Here is a 19,117-nt window from a genome sequence, read left to right as displayed (position 1 = left end):
AGTTTTTCTCCAAGTTTGTACCGTGTTGAATCCTCATTTTAGAAGCATTTACCAAGAATGTAGATGTAATTTTTATTATTTCTGGTGTTGGTTTTACTCCCATGAGTGAACGTGAATAGATCAGATGATTTCCCGCAAAAAAAGAAGAAGCATTCATCAAGATGCTTCTTCTGGTGTTTTTAAGAAAATAATTTTAGTTCATAATTAGTTAAATAAAAAATGTATGCAGTTTATAAAATATTTTTAATTTTAATAAAGATGGAAAATGAAAAGATTTTTTTTATAAAAATGATCAACACCTTTTTAGAGCACGCTCACGCTTGTGTTAAACGGTGCGACAAATATTGCGAAAATGGTTCCCATTCTCGTTGCGCAAGCAATATCAAATTTCAAACCTGGTGAGCGAGTATGGATGGATGATTCCGATTCCTAGCAGGCTAACTACAAAGGGCATGTCATTGAACTATTAGTGTTGAGGCAGAGTAAAGTATTTTTTTCTTTGCGGGGGAGGCAGAGTAAAGTTTAGTGCCGAGGTGACATATTCCTAGCTCCAAATCAGTGGCGTCGACCTTGTCTGCTGGTGCATTGCATTTCATTTCTCACGGAAATTGCATTGCATTTCTCACTGCATTAGTTAGCACATGGCACAGGCTCGTCTTTCTTGTCTCGGATTTGTGACGCGGTTAGTTAACCAAGCCACTTATGCCCTCGCAGAATAATAATAATAATAATAATAATACTTGAGCAGATTACTAATGTCCTTCATGGACTGAGCATGGTGCTGTGAACCAGATCTATAGTACTACATACTTACCTCACCAACCAAACACGCCCCTGCTCTCTCCCCGGCACGTTCCCATGGCGCACTTTTCCTACTTTTCTTGCCTGCCCAAGGTACTAAACTAGTAGACATTTCTAGCACATCTCAAGAAAGGCACATCGCATCTGCCACTAACTATCTGCCTTGCCTAATTACTGTATTGGTTAATCCATGCCACAGGCTGTCTTTGTCGTCTCGGATGGATGACATGGTTTGCCACTGGTTATCTAGATACTAATGCACCCAGCAATTGCTTAAGCTACCCTCCCAGAAAATTAAGAACTACTTAAGCAGATTGGTAATCTTGATCTACATGGCCTGCCTGCATGGTGCTGTGTCACAGTATGTTTTATCTCCATACACATTGAAGCAGATCCATTGCTACCACTGCTTTAGCCCCACATTGGTATTTTACATGCTATCCCACTGTTTTACTATGCCTCAGCCTCGGCTATCACCAACTAGAATAACTAGAGACATGCATATGTACCACCACCCCTGCACCCCGGTTATTAACATCGATCAGTTTAAGTTAATGTAATGCACTGGTTTCTATCTGATTAGTTTGCTGTGACGCCTGATAACATTCAGTGTACATCACCTCAAGCCTTGGTTGTAATCACGTATGCAATCTGTTTAATTTCTATTGGTGAATAATTTTGGGTATTCGCCTTGTACTTCAATTTTTGGTTTCGATGAGTGGGAGTTGGAGAATATCTGTCCTGTCATTTCTCATTTATAGAAACATTTACCTTTTTGCAATGCCTCCACTAGTATGCATGATTTGACAACTAATTTAGCTGCCATGATACACACATGTGGAACTGAAAATCTTGATACATACTGCCATGGTCGTATGTCTTATCTGACAATACTTTTGAACTATACCAGTATGTAATAAGGTTTCATCCAAATTAAACTGTACCGGGCATATACTGGATAGATAGCTCATGCATGGTTTGTTCCTGTATCTCTCTTGCTAAATGAATGGCTCATGGTTTTGTGTAGTGGAAATTATGAAGAAAATTGGGTACCCTTTTTGATTCTGAACATTCAGATAAAGCTCCACATGCTTCATCACCTTGAATTGTTTTTGGTCTCTGTTGTTATGCAAGATAAGCATATGCTTCATGTATGTCTATCTTTTGTTGGTATAGTTCTTCACTGTCCCAGTGTAAATTTACTTTAGAAGTTCATGATAAAGTCAAGTTTGTTCTGATGTCGCTATTAAGTATTTTTCCAGGTTGAGCTGCAAGATGCCACTCTTGGAATAAGCGACTAGGCAAGTTTAGGACAACTTCTATTGCACAACTGAACTAGACATTGGTAAAGACTTAAAAGATGTGTTGTTTCCCACAGCCTCCACAGCAAAGAAACGCGCATGGCATGGCGGCGAACTAGGCACGGTCAGTCATCATTTCCCCTTCCACCGGTGATTGTTGAATTCTATAACTTTCTTACCCTGCCTTCTTTCCTCCACCCACCATTGACCAGATTCGCCCGACAGACGCTCCTGTACAGACACAGTATAATCTAAGCTCGTGCCTGCCCGAAGGTTGAGTAATAAACTGGACCCAGCTACCAGATCAAGGAAAAGTACACTTGCATTTGTCGCTAGTACTCTAGTAGCTGCCCGCCTAATTACTAATTAATCTGGATCTAAATTGCCTGCTGCATTAGCCCCACTAGGAGTCTTTTTGCGTACTAAACACAGAGTAGTAATATATATGTATTACATACAAGCTGAAAATAGGATTTACTGATTTGTGAATATGAATCATGTATATAGTAATAAAGACAAATAGTGGTTGCTGAAATGACCAATAATCATTATGATCCTTCTTACACAGTTTACACCTGAGATGTGCATGGATTCAGTCGAGGGCATCATGGACTATGTTCATCGACGATTAGTTAGACTTAAGCCCCACCGGCCTCCGAATTTTTGGTGTGCCGATGCTCCAAGATCCACCCTGCTGCTACATATAACTTCCTGGGTGCCCCCTCACAAGAGGGGGTCGCAGTGATCAGGCCTGAGTGACTGTTTATCAAGAAGACAGGTCTCCGCAAAGTCGTAAGACCATGTATGGGGGCTGACGCCTGCCCAGTGCTGGTTTAGCTCCTTGAAACTGGCAGATCTATCTAGTTTACGGACTGAATCCTCTTGACCACGTTTATTCTGGTGTAGTTCTACCACCACCCCTACACTCCGTTTATTAACATCAGTTTTAAGTTAATTTAACGTGCTGGTTTTTATTTGATTAGTTTGCTGCGAAGCCTGATAATATTCAGTGTACATCAGCTGAAGGCGTGTTGTTTTGCCCTGTGAGGCTGTGACACTAGAGACTATTAGGAAGTACTCCTATTAGTATTGGTCTAGGAATCCTTATTATACTATGTTTCATTTCCTTGCACCTCAAGTCTTTTGTAATATATATATATGCCTCTTTCCTAACAGAGACCTTTGATTGACAATGTTTTACATTGGGTTTTGCAGCCATTCTTTGCACCAGTTATTTATTTGCGTGCGCTGCTGCTGGTGACTATGAAAAAAAGCGGAAACGCTACAAGCTTTGATAAAGGCAGGTATCTCAGCTGCTGTAGCATAAGGAGGTAGAGTGCTGATCGTAGCTAGGCTCAGTCAATACGGTAACAAAAATGGTTCCTAATTACTGGTACGTACGTATTGGCTTCTACTCACTTTGTGAGCCTAGCTACGATCTTTACAAAGCTTTGTAGCATTTGTATACCTAGCTGGTTTTTCTTACTTGCCTTGTACAGCCAGATCTAGCTCACTGGCAGCGTGCTTTACCATGCCTTGTTTTATTTCTGACAAGTGCATATATTTATCTCTCGCGCGTGGTTTGTGCAGAACCGCATGTGGATGGATCAACTACCGATGTGCATACAAGCTAAGCTAAATAATCCAACCTGACAGCCCACGCTATGTACTCTAGTTAATTTGCTCCCTCCAACGTTGCTGTCTGCTAACGTTCGAGTGTACTATATTATGTATGAAGAGATGTGAGTTTTTTTCCGGTACACTGTCTCTATATGGTCCCATCTAGCCATGGGGTCTAAAAGAAAGATGCTCCTTGTTAGAATAAATCCGAGGCCACCGTCGATCATCCGAGGACCAAACAATCACACAAGCATGACACCGAGATTTGTTAACGAGGTTCACCGATATGACTACATCCCCGGGGCCTGACTATGGGCGCTCCTCCTCATGACATCGCTACAATACCGCACCCGGTCGCCTTGGACGCCAGCATACGCCGCCGGCTTCCCCTGCGTTCCTGGACCGTGACCGTGAGCTGAGCTACCATTACATGCTTTTGCTCTGAGCTTGCTCTATTGTGTGCCTGGACCGTGAACCAAAGATTGGCCGAGCTGATTTGATGGGCGTGTAGCCGCCGGATTGGCCGAGCTGATTTGATGATCAGACTCATCGGCTGTGACTGGCTGGCTGTTGTCAGAACCGCTCTCCAAAAAGCACCTCGGCCCTTCGCCCTTCACGGGGATTTTGGCCGGAGCGGAAAGAAGGTCGTGGCTTGCCTCTTGCTCGCAAGGGAGAAGGCGCACTTCCACGATGGGGGTTTTGAGCACGGAGTCTTGCCCTAGAGATTTGAGTCGTTAACCGATGATCCCATCGATCCTTTGTTGATCTCACAACAAGACTCTCAATGAAAGCATCAGTGTCGCTGTTAAAACCGGCAAACCTCGGGGTAGGGGGTCCCGAGCTATGGATCTCGGATAGATGGTAACAGGAACAAGGGAGACAATGTTTTACCCAGGTTCAGGACATCTTGACGGAGGTAAAACCCCATGTCCTGCTCTTATTTAGATTGACGATGGTGTATCGAATACAAGTTTGACCTACCTCGAGATTATATACATGCCGGGTAGGGCATCTAGGGTTACATGGTCGGTATCCAGGAGATCGTGCAGAGGCGGTAGGAGATGTCTTGGAGTATACGCCAAGTCTTCGGCAAGTGTGTTCTTGAACAGACATGCAGCTTCCGGAGTCAACCTCGATGAGAATGAGGGCCCATTACCTTGGCCCGGGAACCACGGGTCGGCTAGGTTAGTACCCCCTAGTCCAGGACGCCGTCAACGAGGTCTTATGTGGTTCTCCTACTGGATTTATAACCTTGGTTCTTAACTGAGGGAAATACTTATCTCTATTGTACTGCATCATCCTCTCCTCTTCGAGGAAATCCCAACACATCTCACAAGTAGCAGTCGCCAGTCGCAGAGAGGGCCAACTGGGTTTCGAGGCCCTCCCATTGACGCTCGTTATGGGTGTTCATGGATTCCTCCATGACACACCTCATGAGCTCGGCCTCCTCCTCCTCGATCATGGGAGGTGGCGGTGGCGGGGACGGGGAAGGAGATGGCGTCGGCGTTACGCTGCGCACACACCTACGCCCGCGCGTTTGGGCCGGGCTCTCACCACGAGCAGACGTGGGCGACGAGGGCTCGGAGGATGACTGACAAAAAAGGATTGCCGCCATAGGTCGTGCTCGTCATGGAGCCACGTATCCAACATCGGCCAATCAATGGCATACTTGTGGTCGTAGAGCAGATCCAGTGGCAGGCAGGCGTGATGTCGATCAATCTCCTCATGGCGGGCATGGCTGCTCACCGGTACTAGTGGGATTTGCACACGATCTGCAGAGAGATGCCAATTGTTGGGGAGGTGGGCATCTCCCCACGGGAGTGTCGGCGGAGATGTACGACCTATTGTGTTGTGGGGCTGCCGGCGGCGCGATGGCAAACGCGGGCGGAACAGGTGGTGTGGGCGGCGCAGACCTGGTGGAGGAGGAGCCGACCTCATGGTCATGCTTCCCCTTGGTGATCCAATGCCAACCCATGGCACCAGCGAGGAGGTGGATGAGAGGGATGCGCTGACGGCTAGGGTTTGCTCGCTTGTGTCGGGGCTCGAGGAGGTGGCCTGGCTTGAAAGTGGAAGCTGTGGATTGGCCGGTCCACGGCTTCCACATTAGAAAGGACGATGACCTAGCAACTGGGTGGTTGACAGCGGGGGCCCACTGCGCGTGCGTAATTATTTTGGACGGTGGAGGTAGGTGGATGGCCGCCACATGTTCCCGATGCGGACGAGGAGCAAACACATGCATGTCCGTTCAACGTCAGTGTGGATGCAAACCGGACACAACTTTGTGCCGAAAATGGAACAGGCCGGACGCCAAAGGGACAAAAAATACAAATGTGGTCGCACGTTAGGCCCGTACCGCCTGTCTGCTTGAGCAAACACATACTTGATGGGGTAGTGCATTGGAGTTGCCCTTAGAACAAGTATAGTAGGATGAGAGAGAGAGGAGAGAGAAGGGAAGCGGACTACTCCTAGGTGATATGGAGGTGGGCCATGCTCCTAGGCATGTTGTGAGAGAGGAGGTGGGCCATGTATCGAAAAAGTAGTACACATTTACATGCAACTATTGTACTTGTCAACTACTCCCTCCGTTCCTAAATATATGTCTTTCTAGAGATTTCAACAAGTGACTACATACGGAGCAAAATGAGTGAATCTACACTCTAAAACATGTCTACATACATCCGTATGTTGTAGTCCATTTAAGATGGCTAGAAAGACAATTATTTGGAAACGGAGGAAGTATAAGCTTGGCTATAGATGATGTGGCAAGACTATATAACCAACAACTGGCTATATTATTAATCATGCTCTTAAAGCAAAGACCAGTGACGACTTGGAAATACCCAATCATGATGAGCCCAATAAAAGGAAAGAGCCCACCAACCAGGACGCTACGCTAGGTCTCACTCCCACTCGCACTCCCCAGCTGCTGCAATGCGCCGCCTTCTGCCTACGCCGCCGGAGAGCACCTGCCGCCACGCCCAGTTGCTCTGCCTCCTGCGGTTGGTGGTGTAGATCCACGCCGATCTGCTGCGCGCGGGGGCGACGGGCCGGCGGAGGATCTGCCATTCCCGCTGGCGGCGCCGCGGAGGAGGACCTGAGCTGAGCTGCCGATGCGGGAGGCCACGCGCCGGCGGAGGTGCTGAAATGCTGCTCTCCTGGGCGACGCACAGGACGAGGAGCTGAGCTGTTGCTGGCAGAGGGGACGCGCCGGGCGGATCACGCTGGCCCCACGTCTTCTCCGCCGTCGGCATTTTCCGCGGCAAGTGCATCGGCATTGGGTACCAGATCTGAATGAACAAGGCATCCACCCATCTCAAAGGTTAATTTTGTACTAGCTGGTTAAACTTGTTGCTTCTTTTCCTAGTTCCTTCTTCGTGAATCGGAAAGTTGATTATATTAGACTGCTTGAACCAAATTGCTTTGCCTGTGTGTAGAGTTAGAGAATCTTGTATCTAACTGATGAAAAGTAAATGTGGAACCTACTTGGTGAAAAGGCTGTTCGTTCCAGATCTGAAGGAACATGACATCCATCCATCCTCCATCTCAAAGCTTAATCTTGTACTAGCTTCTTGCTTCTTTTCCTTGTTTCTCCTTCATTCAGGAGCTGGAAAGTTGATTATAGACCGTTGCATTGGTGTTGGTGGATTATACCACACATTTTTTATTTTATTTTGCTGAAAATTGCATTGCCTGTATGTAGCTAACTGATGAAATGTAAATGTGGCACCTAATTGATGAAAATGCTGTTTGGCCGGTTGGACCTCAGAAACCTGTTTGTTCCCTCTGAATTCAGGGTGGACGACACGAGCGGTCTTCAGGACCGGCTCGCGGCCCGCTCGGTCCGGCCAGACTCGGTCCTCGTCCGGCATAAAATCCAGCCCGTCCGGGCCCTGCAAACGGGACCGAAAATCCCTCGGTCCGGTCCGGTTAAAGCTCGGTCCGACCAAACGGACTGACGAACACGAGCTATGGCATGGCGGGGGGCGTGGCAGGGGCATGTCGGGACGAGGCGGGGGCATGACGGGGGCGTGTCGAGGTCGTGGCAGGTGCGTGGCGAGCGCGTGGCGGGTGCGTCGGTCGTGCGCTGGTCAGCGCCACCGTCGTTCATCCGCGCGGCCACGGGCATCCATGACACATGTCTACTGGATGCGCCATGCTCGGATCTATCACGTGGAAGGTAGAACTTGAAGCAGGAGGCCCTACACCGCCGCTGTACAACGGCCGTCGTGCACCGGCCGTCGTGCCAGATTCTTCATCACTGTTGCTACCCAAGCTCTGCTTGGCCGCCATGCCGTCCACCGTGAGTCACAGAAGTCGCCGGACACCTCCACGACGAGCCCCACTGCCTCCAGCGCCCTCCCTGCGTCGCCGTGCTCCGGCACGAGCTCTGGGGTGACCACCGGCCGGTCCAAACGAGGCGGTCGGTCTGGCTCGGGTTTTCGTCGCTGCGGTCCGGTCCCTGAAAACAGGACCGCGACGCTGCTCGGTCCGGTCCGGTCCGGACCGCCGACGGCCAGTCCAAACGACGGCTCGGTCAGGGACCGGACCGGCCCGGACCTTGTCCACCCTGACTCTGAATCCTAGCTAATTTAGGAGAGTGTTAAGATTAAAGCGTGAGGGTCAGTGTCCAATAGGTCAATAGTAAAATTTAACTGAAAATTAAATTTGCTTTGCCTGTATGTACAGAGTCTTGTACTAACTGGTGAATGGTAAATGTGGTACCTAATTGATGAATAGGCTGTTTGTTCCTTTGAATCCTATAAAAGCTATATGCAGATGTGGAGATGGGCATTTTAGGGGAGCGTTAAGATTAAAGCGTGAGGGTCAGTGTTCAGTAGATAATATTACACTGAGAATTAAATTGCTATATATTTCTTCAGTTGGCGAGGCAGTTCAAAATTAATTTGTGTCCTTACACGGTCACTTACACCTAGCTAATTAAGCTTCTTGGTTGGTTTCCCTGTCTCCCATGCCGCTACTTAAATTTCACCCCATTTTTACTATTGCAGCAAAAGGCAGCAAGTACAATGGCGATGGTGCTGGATGCATTCGCGTCCTACGTGGGCCACATGCTCGCGCAGATAGCAGAAGATGAGGTAGGGGTGATGCTGGGCGTCTCCGGCGAGATCGACAAGTTGGGCGACAAGCTCCGGGACCTCAAGAACTTCCTTGCTGACGCCGACAGGAGGAACATCACGGACGAGACCGTCCAAGAGTGGGTAGGGGAGCTCAAGCGCGCCATGTACGAAGCTACTGATATTCTCGATCTCTGCAACCTCAAGGCCATGGAGCGTGGATCATCCTGCGTTGATGTAGGTTGTTTCAATCCCTTGCTCTTCTGCATGCGGAATCCCTCACATGCTCATCAGATCGGCACCCGTATAATGGCTCTCAATCAGAGGCTCGACTCCATCAAGGAGCGGAGCGCTGCTTTCAAATTCATCAATCTTGGGTCATATGAGGATCGTCATAGCAGCAATGCCCATGCCTCCCAGCATGGTAATCCATGCCGGGAGACGACAGGGGACTTCGACCAGTTGGCTCTGGTCGGGGAGAAGATTGAAGAAGATACAAGAGCACTGGTGGCCCAGATCATGCAGACAAGTGAGGACGTCAGCAACAACGTTCTGGTGCTCGCCATAGTAGGTGTTGGCGGTATTGGCAAGACCACTCTCGCACAGAAGGTCTTCAATGATGAGGCAATCAAAGGTGAGTTCAGCAAAAAGATATGGTTGAGCGTCAACCAAAACTTCAGTGAGGTTGAGTTGTTGAAAAGAACCATCATTGAAGCCGAAGGAGATGCCCAACCTGCTGGAAATGCAAAGGCCACGCTTAACCGAACCCTCAAGGAGGCCTTGAGGGGCCACAAGACCTTATTGGTAATGGACGATGTGTGGAACCATGAAGCATGGGGGGGTGTGCTCAAAATACCCTTAGTCAATGTTGTGGCCGCAGGCAGCCGAGTCCTCATCACAACAAGAGATGTAGGTGTTGCCCGTGGGATGACAGCCGCATTGCCCTACCACCACGTCGATACATTAGGGCCTGCTGACGCTTGGTCATTGCTCAAGAAGCAGGTACGTATGCAATTAAACACTAATGCATGTTGTATAATCTATCTTCATCTACTTGTTAACAATACTACATTGTTAATTAATAGAATTTTTGACCGGTGATAATTTTGTGGCGCTAATATTAACTTTGCTCTTTTGCAAATAAAGAAGTAAATAACAATTGTAAATAATAATTTCATCAAAGCATGGTGCTAAACAATGAAACATATCACACTGCCAATTGGAATTTCCCCCTTTTTTTTATTATGCCTACATGACACAAATTCGAGAAACTGCAATTCTGTTTAGCTGAGCTTGAGTAATAATTAAATTTTGGATAATTTATATATGTCAATTTATCATGGAAAAAATTCAGTGAACCCCTACCAATACAAGAAAATTGATATTGAACTAAAATTAACTAGACTAAATGTTGGAAGTAATTTTGCGAAAAAAAGCGTATGTACATTTTTTACTGCAATATTTGGCCTTGTATTATGCATTTTAGCTGACTGAGAGATAAGATAATTTCAGGTGACTGTAAAATAATGAAACTAATAAAATAGTATTTTGGTTCTGCTGAAGTTGGAGTATAATTCTATATAATGGTGATGAGAGATTAGTGGAAAAGTTTTGATAAAAATGAGATATGTTATAGTTATTGCACAAATCTTTGGTGTATTCGAGCTAGGTAAGTAAGGGCCTGTTTGGTTTCAAATAAGTCACCAACTTATAAGTCAAAAAGTGAAAAAAGTGACTTATTTTGCCAAACAGACCCAACTTATAAGTCACCCCAACTTATAAGTCATAAGTTGCTCCACCCCAACTTAAAACCTATAAGTCACTCCCTTTTGCGTGGGTCCCACTACCTTTATACATAAAGAAACAAGGTGGGAAGGTGTGGTCAGGTCACTTATAAGTCAGGTGACAACCCAACAGGCGTGACTTATAAGTCACTGGTTTTAAGTCACCTGACTAAGTCAGATGACTTATTGGAACCAAACAGGCCCTAAATATCCTTTTTTTTAGCGGGAGTAAGTATCCATTTTGACGAGCACTTTATGTGCTTTGACTATGTACATTGTTAGACGTACCATGATAAATTTCGCTTACGGAGTATTCAACTGTATCTTAAGATGTAAAAAAATTGAGTGACTTAGAGGAGCTTTATGCGTAGTTAATTAATACTATCGGGCCCTTCAATTCCATGTTTGCAGGTACTGTCAACTGAGATAGATGAAGAGCACATCAATATTGGATTTAAAATTATACAAAGATGTGGTGGTCTACCACTTGCCATCAAAGTAATGGGGGGTCTCTTGCGTCAAAGAGGGGGGCTACGTTCTTACTGGGAGCAGGTTTTGGATGATTCTAAATGGTCCACAACCAAAATGCCCCAAGAGCTCAACTATGCAGTATACTTGAGCTATGAAGATATGCCTCCTTATTTGAAGCAGTGCTTTATTTACTACTCTCTTCTTCCTAAAAGAACTAGGTTTAGTGTGCATCAAGTCATTGCCTTGTGGATTAGTGAAGGATTTGTTCATGGAAGCTCGAATGATTTAGAAGAATGTGGAAGAAAGTACTATGATGAGTTAATATCTCGGAACCTTATAGAGCCAGATCAACGGTATATCAATCAGCAGTTTTGCAGCATGCATGATGTTATTCGCTCATTTGCTCAATATATAAGTAAAGATGAAGCACTTGTTGCTCATGACGAAGGCGTTGATATTTTGAAGAAGCTTAATTCGCAAAGGTTTCTTCGGTTGTCTATAGAAACCAACCGGTTGCAATCAGGTGCACTTGATTGGAAATCTTTACAGGAGCAGAAATCAGTGAGGACATTAATCTCAACTATGCCAATAAAGATGGAGCCTGGTGATTCATTGGTTACTTTCTCTAGTCTCCGGAGTCTACATATAGAATCTGCCGATGTGGCTACATTGGTTAAAACGTGGCATAAACTCAAGCATCTGCGGTATTTGACACTAGTAAATAATGATATATCTGTACTTCCAGGGAATATTGGCAAGATGAAACTATTGCAATTCCTTCATCTTCATGGATGTGAAAAGTTGGTGAATCTTCCTGATAGCATTGTGAAGCTTGGCCAGCTGAGGTTACTTACTCTTCCCAAAAGCAGTATGATACCTAGAGGGTTCTCCGGTCTCATAAATATGAGGAAACTCCTTGGGTTTCAAGCCCACATGGATGGTGATTGGTGCAGTTTGGATGAGTTGGGTCCTCTTTCCCAACTCAGACTTCTCAGTTTATATCAATTGGAGAATGTATCTGCTGCCTCGTTTGCTGCTAATGCTAGGCTTGCTGAGAAGATTCATCTTAATGAACTGTTTTTGTACTGTACCAGCATACTAGGACCTGACGGGTTGGCCAAAGAAAAAGGAAGTGTCTCTGAGGAAGAGCAACACAGAATCAAGAAGGTGTTTGATGCACTCTGCCCTCCGCCCAATGTGGAGAAAATCAACATTGATGGTTATTTTGGTCAGCAACTCCCGAGTTGGATGATGTCCAGGTCAAGGGCGCCCCTCAATAACTTGAAGTTTATATTACTTTATAACCTGGCTTGTTGCACCCAACTTCCCAGTGGGTTGTGTCAGCTCCCCTACCTGCAATTACTTCAGGTCGTCGGTGCTCCATGCATCAGGCGTATTGGAACTGAATTCTTGCGGGCTGTAGGAGCTCCATTTCCGAGGTTAAACAGGCTGTTCTTATCCGGAATGGTGGAATGGGAGGAGTGGGAGTGGGAGGAGCAAGTACAAGCCATGCCCCGTTTGGAGACGATTGAACTCATTAATTGCAAACTGAGTCGTTTTCCTCCTGGGCTTGCCTCCAATGCAAGGGCTTTAAAACAGTTACGCCTAGAACAAGTCCAGCACCTCAGATACATTGAGAACTTTCCTTCTGTTGTCGAGGTTACAGTGCTTGGAAGCCCCAACCTAGAGAGGATCTCCAATCTCCCTAATCTGCAGAAGCTTAACATCAACAATTGCCCAAAGTTGAAGGTGGTGAAGAGTATCCCTGCACTCGAGAGGCTGGTCTTGTGTGATTACGCCATGGAAAAACTCCCAGATTACACCCGAGATGTAAATCCAAAGCTTTTCATATTATTGTGCAGGCTATGGCTGCTCGCTTCAGTAGCTGCGGGACAACTTGGTATTGAGTGGGATAAGTTCAGGCATGTGAACCATGTGAAGGCATATGCACATGGTGGAAATAACGGAGGTAAATGGTATGTTTTGTACACAAGAGGCAACGACAAGTTGGATACAAATATCAGGCACTCCACCGTATTTGAAGGTAGATAAAATAAAACATACGAGCTTAATCTTAACTTCTGTGGGCACTCTGGTTTACAAGTTGTTTTATTTTATCTCCTGGATTTCATCCATATCTGTTGAATGATGACTGAATATATTCCATAGTTTGTTTTTTCTTCGACATGTTTTGGTCAACATGCAATTTAAGTTTTAGCCACACCACTAGCTGTACATTTGGGTCGTTTAATGTCTAGTTTCTGATTTGGTTGCACTCCCCCATGTTGCTAAGTATTTGTCCTTTTTATTTCTTCTGCTAGGTTACCTCAAGTTTTATTATTATACAATTCACATCATGGTTGTTAGAGCACAGATCCTTCTTTGCAAATTAGAGATTTGTATAACCAGTTTTGTATTTTTCCTTCCATGCAGAAACCTTATCATCTTGTATGGTGGACCCACAAGGATTTGAGTCTATGTACAAAATGAGAAGAAGCACCTTCAGTTACATTTGCAGCTTGGTGAGGTTGCCATTTTTGGAAGATATGATGGCGAAGGATCACACCTTTGTTGATGGGAGAGTGATGTCTTTGCAAGATCGAGTAGCCACTGCTCTGAGAATGTTGATCTCTGGTGAGCCACCGGTGGTCGTAGGATCCTCTCTTGGTGTCAACGAGTTCACTGTCTCGCTGGTAACTCAGAGGTTTATTGAGGCTATTCAGGAGCGAGCGTTGCGCCATTTGGACTGGCCATACCGTTTCCAAACAATGGAGCAGATCAAGTGCAGGTTTGACAAGATCCACGGCTTGCCAAATTGTTGCGGTGTTGTACATAAAGCTTACTTTGAATTTGGATCACCAAACCTTGACCATGAGGAGAATGCTGACACACTAATGCAAGCCGTCGTTGATCCAAATATGAGGTTCACAAATATTTGGTTTGGAGCAGCAAGTAGCATGAACCAGTCAAGTCTTTTGCATGACTCTTGGCTCTTCAAGTCCTGCGAGAAAGGTACTTTGTTGGATGGTAGCAAGCTGAAGGTATCAGATGGCTCAGACATTGGGGAATACATCATTGGTGATGCGGGATACCTTCCTCGTCCATGGCTCCTCACACCTTACCAGTTGGAGGATGATATCTCAGACTCGAAAGTGGAGTTCAACAGGAGACACTCTGCAGCTACTGCCATGGCGCTGAGGGCAGTGGAAAGGTTGAAAGACACGTGGAAGTGTCTACAGGGAGAAGGCTGGCATCCAAATAATCAACGTGATTTGCGGTGGACAATCAACACGTGTTGTAGGTTGCATAACATAGTGATAGACATGGAGGAGGAGGGTGCAGGCATGCTGAGTGATCAGGAGGAGAATTGCATGGAGCAAGTGAGCCAATTATTAGAGGAGGACGCTGTCAAGGTGAGGGATGTGCTGTCCCAGCACTTGGTTGCATCTAGAGGTAAAATAACTCGGCTCTTATCTGTTCATTTTATTTGCCTTTCCCTCCCGTTGACTCCATCTTTCACCTACTTGGTTAGTCCACACATCCGGTCGAAGAGATGAAAACAATGAACAAGAAGCACACCAACTACAAACAATGGATCGCGGGAAATTATACAGAAACAACAAATTGACAGCCCAAGAAAATGGTATGTGTTATACACAAGAAGTGGCAACTGCAAGTTAGATTCAAATACTGGCTGCTTTATCTTATTATACTTTTGTTTCATTTTCTCCTGCCTTTCATCCATTTATGCTGCTTGATGACTGAATATATTCCATAAATTTTTTGTTTCACATGATTATGAGTTGTTTCAGATGACATAAAAACATGGTTGTACGTGTGGGTTCTTTTATGCATAGCTACTTTCTGATTTAGTTGCACCCCATGTCTTTCTTGTTATACTAGGTTAGCTCTTGCATTGTAAATTAGAGATTATGTATAACCAGTTTTGTACTTCTCTTGCCATGCAGAAACTTTATCATATTGTATGGTGGGCACACAAGGATTTGAGTCTCTGTACAAAATGAGAAGAAGTACCTTTAGTTACATCTGCAGCTTGGTGAAGGTGCCCCTTTCTGAAGATATGATGGTAGGAGGCCACACCTTTGTTGACGAGAGAGTGCTGTCTTTCCATGATGGAGTGGCCATTGCTCTTAGAATGTTGAACTCCGGTGAGTCGCCGGAGATTGTGGGATCATCAGTTGGTGTGGATGGGTCAACGGTTTTGCTGTTAACTCAGAGGTTTGTTAAGGCTATGGAAGGACGAGCAATGCACCACATCCGCTTTCCTGGCTCCGCTCAAGTGAAGAAGACCAAGCGCAAGTTTCACAAGATACATGGCCTCCCAAACTGCTGCGGTGTTGTATATACAAGTCACATCAAATTTGGATCACAAAACCATGAGAATGAGGAAAATGACAGCATGCTAATGCAAGCCATGGTTGATCCAGATATGAGGTTCACATGCATTTCACTGCAATCGCAAGGAAGAATGAACCAATCAATCATGTTGCACGACTATTATCTCTTCGAGTACTGTGAGAAGGGTGCTTGGCTGAATGGTAGCAAGCTGAAGGTATCATCAGGTGGAGGATCGGAAGTCAAGGAATACATAATTGGTGATGCAGGATACCCACTTCGTCCTTGGCTCCTCACTCCTTACCAGTTGGAGAATGGCGTCTCACTCTCAGCCACCAAAGCTGAGTTCAACAGGAGACATTCTGCAGCTACAGCCGTCGCTGAGAGGGCGATAGCAAGGTTAGAGGACACATGGAAGTGCCTGCAGGGAGAAGGGTGGCATCCAAATAACCAACTTGAAGCGTACTGGACAGTCGACACGTGCTGCATATTGCACAACATAGTGATAGACATGGAGGAGGATCAAGAGGAGGAGGAAGAGGGGAAGAATTACAGCAAGCAAGTGCGGCAGTTAGCAGATGAGGACGCCATCAGGGTGAGGGATGCACTGTCCCAACACTTGATCGAATGTGGAGGTACAGTAACACGCACCGTCACTTTAATTTCCCCATTTCTATATAGCTGCAAAGTGATTTACGTATTCTGCTACTTTTACCCTGAGTATAAAGAGTATTATGTTACCTCTTGCCTTGTAAATTCGAGATTATGTAACCAATGTTCTTCCAATCCAGGAACCTTATCATCTTCTATTGTGGATGCACAAGGGTTTGAATCTGTGTACAAAATGAGAAGAAGCACCTTCAGTTATATCTGCAGCTTGGTGAAGACCCCATTTTTAGAAGATATGATGGCAAGGAATCACACCTTTGTTGACGGAAGAGTGCTTTCTTTGCAGGATGGAGTAGCCATCGCTCTGAGAATCCTCAACTCTGGTGATTCACCCGTTACCATAGGATCCTGTATTGGTGTGAACGGGTCAACTGCCTCACTAGTAACTCAGAGTTTTGTTAAGGCCATGGTGGAGCGAGCATTGCTCCATGCGCGTTGGTCATACTCTTCCCAAAAAATGGAGAAGATGAAGCGCAAGTTTAACAAGGTCCATGGCATGCCCAACTGCTGTGGTGTTGTATATACAACTCGCATCAAATTTGGATCACAAAACCGTGACCATGAGGAGAATGAAGGCATACGCATGCAAGCCGTCCTTGATCCTGATATGAGGTTCAGAAACATTTACATGTGGCCGTCACAATGGCATTTGTCAATCGAGGCAAGTTTGCGCAACTCTGTTATGTTCAAGCACTGCGAGAAGGGTCCTTGGCTGAATGGTAGCAAGCTGAAGATATCATCAGGTGGTGGATCGGCAGTAAGGGAATACATAATTGGTAGTGCAGCATACCCTCTTCGTCCTTGGCTTCTCACACCTTACCAGCTGGAGAATGGCCTCTCACTCTCAGGCGCCGAAGTTGAGTTCAATAGGAGACATTCTGCAGCTAGAGCCGTCGCGCTGAGGGCGCTAGCAAGGTTAAAAGACACATGGAAGTGCCTGCAGGGAGAAGGGTGGCGTCCAAATAATCAACTTGAGGCGTACTCGACTGTCAGGACATGCTGCCTGTTGCATAACATAGTGATAGACATGGAGGAGGACGGTGTAGGCATGCCGAGCGATGAGGAGTATAATCGCATCAAGCAAGTGTGGCATGTAGCAGATGAGGAGGAGGGTGTCAGGGCGCGGGATATACTGTCCCAGCACCTGGTTGAATCTGGAGGTAAATTAAGACAGCTCTCAGTGTGTTTGTTTGTATGCTGGCTTTGTCTATTTTTTTTATTTTTTGTAATTCCCTGCTGTTGATTCCATGATTCCATCTTAATTTCATATGTTTGGTTAGCCCACACAATGGCTGCAGAGGAGGAACAAGAAGCAGTGGTAGTTGCATCTGGCTTAGTAGGCAAAAACAAGGAAGAAGAAGCAGTGGTAGCTACATCCAGTTCAGGAGATAAAAACAAGGAACAGGAAGTGCACCGAGCACAACCAGCGGATCGAGGAAAGGAGAAAGTGCATGGTAGCTAGCTGAGGAGATGAGATCAGACAGCCTTCTCCACTGCATCAATTTGGTACTATTCTTTTTGTTTCCTCTGTTATCAATCGCAGCCCTCTTCCTGGTTTCTATATTAATTTAGTGTCAGCTAAATTAATTTTAAATCTTGGTAGGAGCAGGTGGAAGAGGACACTAGGCAGCCTTGGAGATCTTCATCCTGCTGCTTGGTTACATCTAACTGTATGCATGAATGCAGTAATGGAGCCAAAAGCTGAACTGATGCTGCAACATGAATTTACAGTTGGATCGACAAACTATTCATTCTGCTTTTCTATTAGTTGGCATGTCTTTGGCAAAGGCAACGGTTTTGTATCTTATATTATCGACAATACACTTAATTTCATGCGTCGTGAGAAGAAGACACTATTTGTGACATCCATACATCCTTTTCAGCTTCTGCAACCTGAAGAGTGTTTTGTAAGAGCGGATCAACTGATCTGTCACCTGCACGTACTGTTATCTGTCGTTCTTCTCTAAATTGTGCTTGGCGAACAGCGCAGAGTGATGCATTTTACATAAATTTGGGGTTGCCTTGCCTGGAGCAGGAGGTAAAGTTGGGGCAAGTACTCCTACAGTTTAATCTGTTCATTTTAGCAGTATGTTTTTATAAATTTCCTCATGCTCATTCCATCTTCCTGACCAGGGGACGATTCCCTGCATCTTGCTCTATTCTATTGGGGGTTAGTAGTATTAGCTAGCTATGGTTCAGTTGACACCCATGGAACTGGATTCAGAAGAACGTATGTTTAGGCTGAATGTATGTTCAGTTTACACCGATGGAACTGGTGGCTTCAGAGGAAAAGAATTCTCGTCCCTCAGGCCTCAACTATGTTATGGTGCCACAGACGACGGCGTCGACATTGGCCTAGTTCCCCCAGCGAGCACGGCAAGCACTAGTTCCCCTTGGCCTCGTCCATCTAGCTCCATCTGGCTCTCAAGTAAACTCGAAGGCATGGACAAGGCATTCCTTGACGTCGATCTTCTATCGAATTCGCATCGAAACACTTGATTCCTTGGTTGAGAAAAATAGCTGGCATGTCATCATGATCTGACAAGAAAGAAGAGAGCAGAGTAGTTTTTCTTGGCAAAATCAGTGAGGGATAAAGTTTAGAGGGAAGAGAAGTGCTGATTAATCTAACGGTGCACTGGTCCTGCAACCGCAACTGTTACTTAATTCGGCGAGCGAGGAGAGATTAGCAAGCTCATGACTAACTCGGCTCTGCTCTGTAATCTGTACATCGCTAGTAATTTTCAGACGAGGGATACTTTTGAACCCTGCTGCATGAGCTGGTTATACCAGGTGCATCAAGAGGCAAGAAGATATGTTTAATATATGCGCTCACAAGTTGCAGCGAAGACAAAGCCTTCAAGAAAGCACAAGTCCTGTAAATTCCCTAGTGATAGTGTTTCAAGGGAGGTTAAAGGGCCAATCAACAACGACGCAGAGCTTCTGCACCAGATCACGGAAAGCTGTTCCAGGTGTGGCAAGTCACTACCGAAGAAATCAACTACCAGGAGCATGTCAAGGGACAATGGAAAATAACCTGATC

General features: G+C 45.7%; 1 protein-coding gene across 2 annotated transcripts; it reads left to right on the top strand.

The window, feature by feature from the left end:
* The first annotated feature begins 6,640 nt into the window (after positions 1-6,640).
* LOC125520509 (uncharacterized) lies at positions 6,641-17,948 on the top strand. Of its 2 annotated transcripts, none has more exons than XM_087538143.1 (9): positions 6,641-7,041; positions 8,732-9,799; positions 10,993-13,096; positions 13,486-14,505; positions 14,585-14,695; positions 15,021-16,043; positions 16,200-17,237; positions 17,358-17,583; positions 17,687-17,948. In XM_087538143.1, exons 2-8 carry the CDS (start codon positions 8,750-8,752, stop codon positions 17,537-17,539), a joined length of 6,528 nt encoding a protein of 2,175 aa, XP_087394269.1. In that variant the 5' UTR covers positions 6,641-7,041; positions 8,732-8,749; the 3' UTR covers positions 17,540-17,583; positions 17,687-17,948. The 2 variants fall into 2 exon arrangements, with proteins under 2 accessions (XP_087394269.1, XP_087394268.1); XM_087538142.1 differs by having other exon boundaries at positions 17,681-17,948.
* The last annotated feature ends 1,169 nt before the right edge of the window (positions 17,949-19,117 follow it).

This window comes from Triticum urartu, chromosome 7A (assembly GCF_056163025.1).
Source record: "Triticum urartu cultivar PI428250 chromosome 7A, HENAU_Tu73, whole genome shotgun sequence".
Lineage (NCBI taxonomy): Eukaryota > Viridiplantae > Streptophyta > Magnoliopsida > Poales > Poaceae > Triticum > Triticum urartu.
This window is presented reverse-complemented; position numbering and strand designations above follow the sequence as displayed.